The sequence below is a fragment of the Coffea arabica genome, chromosome 6c, assembly GCF_036785885.1.
Source record: "Coffea arabica cultivar ET-39 chromosome 6c, Coffea Arabica ET-39 HiFi, whole genome shotgun sequence".
Classification (NCBI taxonomy): Eukaryota; Viridiplantae; Streptophyta; class Magnoliopsida; order Gentianales; family Rubiaceae; genus Coffea; species Coffea arabica.
The window spans coordinates 5,346,155-5,353,772 of NC_092320.1; the positions used below are offsets into that span (position 1 = coordinate 5,346,155).

At 38.7% G+C, this 7,618-nt stretch overlaps 1 protein-coding gene across 1 annotated transcript; it reads right to left on the reverse strand.

Moving 5' to 3' along the window:
- Nucleotides 1-5,544: 5,544 nt before the first annotated feature.
- Nucleotides 5,545-7,618, reverse strand: LOC113692035 (cytochrome P450 94C1-like). The gene has a single exon (XM_027210371.2). It carries the CDS (start codon nt 7,513-7,515, stop codon nt 5,977-5,979), a length of 1,539 nt encoding a protein of 512 aa, XP_027066172.1. The 5' UTR covers nt 7,516-7,618; the 3' UTR covers nt 5,545-5,976.

Genomic DNA, 7,618 nt, shown 5'->3' on the forward strand with positions numbered 1-7,618 from the left:
TCAAATTCCCAAGAAGAGACAGCTCCCTGCCATTGTTGTTTAGCTTCGATCTATATAATACATAGAGCATCACCCTCTAGAATAAAGTGCGTAATTCCAAAATCTCTAGCAAATTTTAGTGCTTCAAGGAAAGTAGGACACTCTACATGCTCCGTACTCAGGGCGCCTGAAATTCCCTCAACCATAGCTGCTTCTAGCTGACCCCAGTGGTTCCTCACCACCAGTCCCGTTACAGCTCCGTTCTCCGTCCACATATTTGATTTTTAGCATGTTTTCTTTTGGTGCCACCCGCCCATTTGCCATGATTCAAAAGGTTGCACACCCCATATTTTGAGTGTATGACTTCAAAAACATCAGATGCGTTGGAAGTTTGTCGCATAAGTTTCTAATAATATTTAGAGTTCAGAATCGGAAGAAAATTTTTTAGTTTCAATGCCATCTTGTCATTTGCCTTTTCTTTTCTTCGTGGAGGGCCATAACTGATCAAAGATTTGGGGATTGGAGATGACACTTCGTATAAGCACTGAAAAAAACAGTGACAGGCTATGAAATTAAACTTAATTAGTACGCCAGTTATGGTGCTATCTATCCATCGGCTCTTCAATATCTATCGGGCCATGACAATTCTGTCGGCTGTCATGGAAAACGGAGGCGCCAAAAAACTCGAAGAATCACTGGCCAATTTTTTTTTTTTTTTTTGTTTAGTACGGACTCAATCAATTAATTGCAAAAACTATAGCTCAAGCAGCTGCCTTCTGTTCTCATTTGCCCATGAATATGTGGGCATGAGATCTTTGAAAGCTCATGTGGTTGAAGGAAAAGGCCTTTCACTTATGGGTGGGACACATTAAAATTTCCTGGCTAGAAGCAAGAGTGTCATTGCCTTCAAAGTTCAAATTGAGCCGATTCCCGACTAAACGTTCCACCAGAAAGTAGGACCACATGAAACTCATTAATTCACATATTATGCTAGTCTACTTCACATGTGAAATTAAATCAAGTGAAGCCACATGAAATGCCAACTGCCTAAGAGGCTGTTGGTACCACCAAAGTCTTGGTGAAAATGGGAGGCAAGGGTTTTTCACCTTGCCACTTCGTGGTTTTTTTCGATGGAAAAATCCCGTCGACTCCCCATTCCCTTATAATGTTTATCACTGTAAAAAAAATAAATAAATTCAGTTGAAACTCCTTGATTGATTCGAGAATAATTATTATACAATGTCCAATACCTACTTCGGACCAACATAAAATTTTACTATCACCAACATTACAGAATTACAAGAAGGGTAGGAAAGCGAAAAGAGAAAATAGCAACAACCTCTCCTACAACACGTCACGTCTTTACATGTGTCATATTTGAGCTATCAAATCCAGGCAGATCGACACTTTGCTAATTTAGTGCCAGTTGCTATCATAGTTATAAAACTTGGCTCGATCCGACGGTCGAACCGATCAATCAGTGAATCAGCCATAGAATCGAATTGAATTGCTAATTAAATCAATTAAACAACAAATTCGTTGACCTGTTAAAGACTTGAGAGCTCAACTGGTGAACCAAAAAAATCGCTAGTCAAACCATTAGTTGAAACACCAACTTAAAAAATTTACTATTCTTATAATATAAAATATGTTATCATATTTATAATATAACTAATATACAACCCGTGACTGAACCAGTAACTTAGTGATTCAATCACCTCTCTAAGTTGAGTACTGGACCGAATTTAATAACTATGGTTGGTACCAAACCTCCCCGCTACAACTGTATATATTTGTACTCCACGTGTCTAATTTACGGGTTTGGTCCCGGACCATCGGTGTTAGTTATACAAGTTAGCTACAGAGGGGAGATGCGCATGTTGTGTTTGGTAACAATGGGAGATATTGCAGATCAAACGATCAAGGCTGATTTAGGTAATATCGGTGTTTGTGGGCCAGAACCAATCTCTGCTGTTGAAATGTCCATATGATTATTAATTAGTCAAAGGGATAATTTCAGAAACCTCCCTTGACGTTTTTAACAATTTCATTTAGCTTTCTCGAAATTTTTAAAATTATACATACCTTTCTTGTCATTTAAAATGACAATACTACCTTTAAATATTTTAGTGAAATTCCCTTGTTTGGTATGTTTATATTTAGAATGACTTTTAAAATTATTTTTTATTATTTTTCTTTTTTTAAAAAAAAATTTTTGTCAATAAAACTGTAGAACTACCTATCAGGAAATTAACCTTTTATAATCGTATAGACATTTCAAATAATAAGTAGTGGTTTTGTAATCATATAGAGATTTCATAATTTCCCGTAAATCAAAAGGAAATGCAGTGATTATACTAGTGGTTCTACAGTTTATATGATTATCATATAATCTATATAGGCTACTTACATATAGTCTACATATATGACTACAGCTTATATGATTATTATAGTTGTTTATCAAATAGTACTATATGGACATGAAAAATTTGGTAGCTTTTCTTATAATTATACAATATAATCTTATAATTGTATAGGAAAATAAATTAAAATTCATTACACAATATCATTTTTTGGGTATTCATTTAAAAATTTGATAAAGTCAATATTATTTTAAGATTTTGTTATTAAAACTATCAAATCAAGGGAGGTAGGTGTAATTTTTAAAAACCTCAGAGAAATTCAGTGAAATTGTTAGAAATCTCAAGGGAGATTTTTGAAATTATTCAAAAGCACAATCAGCGAAACTACTTGCCCGCACAGTTATATGTAGAGAAATTTCTAATTTTGTGATGAATTTTAAAAAAATTCTACAAAATGGGTGATTTTGGCAATGGATTCCGTACTGAGCGATGCGAGGTTAGAGCATTTCACGAATGCGATGTTAGAATAGAGCTCGTATTCGCGAAATGCGAGCTCTACTCTGTAGTTCTTCTTGAAGTATTCATCATGTCAGGTTCTTGTAGGAGGCATAAGTTCATGCTCTTCAGTCTTCTTCTTGCTTTGATTCTCATCTCATCAGAAGCATCAAGATTTCCAAAGGATATGTGGAAACAGATGCTGCCTAAAAGGCTTCCATCTCCTTCTTCAGCTCCCTCTGAGCTCGCATTTCGCGAATGCGAGATTAGAATAGAGCTCGCATTCGCGAAATGCGAGCTCTACTCTGTAGTTCTTCTTGAAGTATTCATCATATCAGGTTCTTGTAGGAGGCATAAGTTCATGCTCTTCAGTCTTCTTCTTGCTTTGATTCTCATCTCATAAGAAGCATCAAGATTTCCAAAGGATATGTGGAAACAGATGCTACCTAAAAGGCTTCCATCTCCTTCTTCAGCTCCCTCGAGAGGATCAAATTCTGTAGCTACTGCATCTACAGATATTGAAGCCCAGAGAAAGCTTCCTAATTCATCTGATGGAGGCAAGGTGTAGCAGATAGTGAAGAGGGTTATTCACAATTGACATCTCTAACTGTAAAGGCAGGTTACTTGCAGATTTTGTACACGATCTGGTACATACATTTTGCACTCATCACATCGATGAAAGGGCAAAACTGAGTGATCAAGCGATGAGGAGATTGATTGAAGGCCGTCTAATAAGTGGATCTCCTGTAAAGATGCTGAGTCGCTACTCATCAGAGACAGCATAGGGCACGATTGTAGAGATAGAGATTCAATAGAGGAGGCATAATTATTTAGTTTGTATGTAGAAGACAATTTTGATGTGTCCTGTAAACTCAGTGAGCTCGCATTCCGCAAATGCGAGCTCCAATGCGACCTCGCATTCGTAGAATGCGACCTCACTGAGCTCGCACAGAATGCGAAGACCCCCATTTGTAGAAAACACTCCAAGAACCGCCCTCGTTGTAGAATTCTTTTTTTTTTTCCATCGTAAACTAAGAATTCACCCGTTATATGTAAGCCGCAGCTCTAATCGTTAGCACATGAACAAGTATTGTGTTCAAAAGCTACACTGCTTGTGAACCGACCAATATTTACTCAACAAACACATAAAACTCCATTAACGAATGTTTGTGCTTTGTCAGGTTTTATTCCCAAATCCTCTGGTAGCGAAGTCGAACTTTATATTGGCTAATATTGCCAAGTCAATCGAGTTACTCAAAAGCCCTCTATATCCTTCCTACCCGCCTGAATCCCTTGTGGTGGCGGCACGCATATACACTCCGGTGGGACAGGGCAAGCCTAGGAGAAACCTCAGACTCGTCCGTGGCTTGTTTATATGCCCGTAAACTTTCCAAAAAGTGTCGAGCTCTGAAACCAACCAACCCCCCCCCCCCCCCCCCCCCCCGGGGGCGGGGAGACAAAATAGTACGTATTTCCATCTAAAAGCGTCACAGTCGGGCACGGACTCTAATTTTTGTGTTGATCATAATATAAAGTTGATTTGCTTGTGTGCTAATATCAAAAATCATAAAAGCTCAAAGCTCACATGTTGTTGTTGCACGAGATACGTAACACAACAAATGCACTAAAAGATCATATTGTAAAAGAACGTTTGAGGTCGATATTGTGTTACTGATCATGTAAATAAAGAATCAGTTAGTCTAGTATACTTTTCTGATATATATATATATATATATATATATATATATTGTGTTCCTTAATTCTTTCTTTCTCAGTGATCATAGTGGCATTTTTTTTTCCCTTCATTTTAAAGAAAATCAATAGGGATTCTTCATCTACGCTTGATGATGATTCAGAGAACTTTTAGGTAAATGATCTTGCCAACTAACTTGTTAGGAATCATAACAGGCGCTAATTTTTAACATTTGAGACCTTAGACAATCATAGTGGAGATCAATAATTAGCTAAATTAGAATGTGATTAATGGTTTAGAGTTGTCAGTAACACTCCAATTTATAGCTATATCTGTAATTTTGCCATTCTCAATTTACATTGTGATAATTAATTAATTTTTTTGTGCCTAAAAATCCGTCTTGGCCCGCAAAGCTTTCATCTTTTTCCAGAAAAAAAAAAAAAAGAAAACAGTGGAACTTGGACGTTCACTAGACTCCATCAAACACATGCAAGAATCAAGTTACATCGTAGTAAAAAGTACAATTCAGACTTGGTATCCATTTCTAATCTAGAATTCTGAATCACTAGCTCATGAAACATCCGCATTCTGGTCATGCTTGAATTGCTTGTTTCCGTCGGAAAATATTGTCATTTTCCGTGATCACATTTCCCTATCACATTTTTCCTTCACATATATCAAATCGCTACAGTAATTTTTCCATGAAAAATGACAGAAAATGCAATCCAAACACTACTTAAATTTTCTTTCTTTTTCTTACGAGGCATAGCTACAAATAGAATTTCCAAGTTAACCATTTAAATGGGAAGGAGATGCAACAATAAGAAATGATACAGTCTGAATCAAGCGCCACCTGTTCAATTGCATCGTAAGAACTTTTCGTGATCGATCGGTGCGAACTAATAGGAAAGGAAGTAATGAAGTAGCTGGAACTTTAAAAAAAAAATGAAAAAATGAAAAGAGAGAGTAGCAGCATATCAGGGCAAACAAAGCATGCGAGGTACAAGTTAGGTATTGAGGGTGGAATCAATTGCTTTATGAACTGCGAAATGACAATAATGAGTTCTACCAATTAATGTACAATTTTGTCCTCCACAATTTCGGGAAACATATATATATATAGGGGACATGGGGTACAGAAACTGAGGAGCTAATCCTACACTAGAAACATCAAAATACCAATACAAAAAGTACAGTACAAAAACAACAGCCATATCCCCACAATGGATGTACATGATAAAAAAAAAATCAAGTATACATACTTGGAGCCGACGAAGGCAGCCAACGCTTGATGAATCTCGTTTTCTCAACAAATTCACGGTACGTACAGCTATCTAGCTGTCCTGAGTCCACCATCTACCTGCAGATAAAATCTTAATGGAGATTACTTACAAGTTTAGGGTTATAGAGAGATGCGCACCTAGAGAATACCCGAGCTTGATACTCTTATTGAGCTACTGTTGACTCGGTGCTGGCGGAGCTTTTCTTTCCTCGGACCAATACCGGCAAACCACCGTGGAAAGTGGCCGTAAGTCCAGGAGAGAAGCGCGGGCTTTGATGGGCTTCAGCTAAAACGATGTGAAAGTCTCGCAGCAATGAAATTGCTACACTCTTGAGCTCCACAAGTGCCATATCTTTCCCCAGACAGACCCTTTGTCCAGCTTGAAACACAGGATACTTGAAAGGGTTTTCTTGGAAGAAGACGCCATCTCTCAACCACCTCTCGGGCTTGAATTCTAAGCAATCGGAACCCCAGATATTTTCCATCCGCCCCATCGCGTAAGGATGATAAGTAACTCGTGTTCCCTTCTTAACAGCGGTTCCATCAGGGAAGATGTCATCCTCCAGGCAAAATTTTGAATCGAATTGTACGGGTGGGTACAGTCTCATACTCTCAAAGATTGCAGCATGCAAATACTGAAGCTCTCTTAGTTGTTCCAAGCTGGTGAGCTTTTCTTTAGGCCCCACGACTCGATCAGCCTCCCGTTGAATAGCAGCCTCGACTTCCGGGTGGTTAGCCACAAGCCAGAAGAAGCTTGTCAAAGTCGAGGCAACTGTGTCGCGACCTGCTAGGAGGAAGCTTATTATAATATCTCTTAAGTAGGTTTCATCAGTGACGCTGCCCATAAATCGAGAGAGAAGATCTTTGTGTTCGGAAAAACCTAATTTTCGGCGTTGCCTTATGACTTCTTTAGCTAGTAGGTTGATCATCTGGATGGCTTTCCGGAGTTCCTTCTCGCTGCCTATATTCAGCATCCTTTTGACCTTCCAAGTAACTGGTGCAGCGGTCATGGCCCTTTCCGCCGACAATCTGGATGCTAGGTCAAAACAGACAGCAAACTCTGAAAGAGGCAGGGATATTTCTAGACACCTGGGGTCCAACCCAAACGATACTCTGCAAATACAATCGAATGAAAATCTGCGGAAAACGTCTTGAAAATCAAGAACGCGATCTTCTTTACCCGCTGCGAAGGAGGATAAAAGAGGAATAAGGCGATTTTCGATCTCGTGTTGGACAACATCGAAGGCGTAAGATCTCATGGAGATTCGACACAGCTCAAGACTGGCCATTTTCCTCTGGAATTTCCATAAGTCACCATCAACGTTAAATATGCCCCGGCCGAGAAAGTCCCCTAGGATGGTCGAAAAAGGTTTGCCTTTGGGATAATTCTCAAACCTGGTTTTGAGTATGTACTCAACATTTTCGGGATTAGCAGTGATTATGTTGCCGAGTACGTGCACGTGAATAGTTTGAGAAGGCGAATCCTGGAGGAGATAAGTGTACCAATCGCACAAGTTTTTGAATTTGACTGACCAACTGGAGCTAACATAAGCTTGGCAAATCACACACTTGCACCAAACTCTTGGCCTCATAACAAAATACTTCAGGATAAGAAATACAAAAGCCATCGCCAAAGAGAAGACAAGGAAACAGAAAGCTTGAAACTTAGGCACGATAAAGCATGAAAATTGGGCAGACTCCATGGATGGGTGATTTTTTTATGAAGATAAAGAGGGTGCGGGCAATGGAAGGCCAATAAGAGTAGCTAGCATGGACTAAGGGGAAAGAGACCAATATTTATTATTT

What these genes read in the sequence shown, in the direction of transcription:
- LOC113692035 (XM_027210371.2), bottom strand. Translation starts at nt 7,515, where the DNA reads ATGGAGTCTGCCCAATTTTCATGCTTTATCGTGCCTAAGTTTCAAGCT.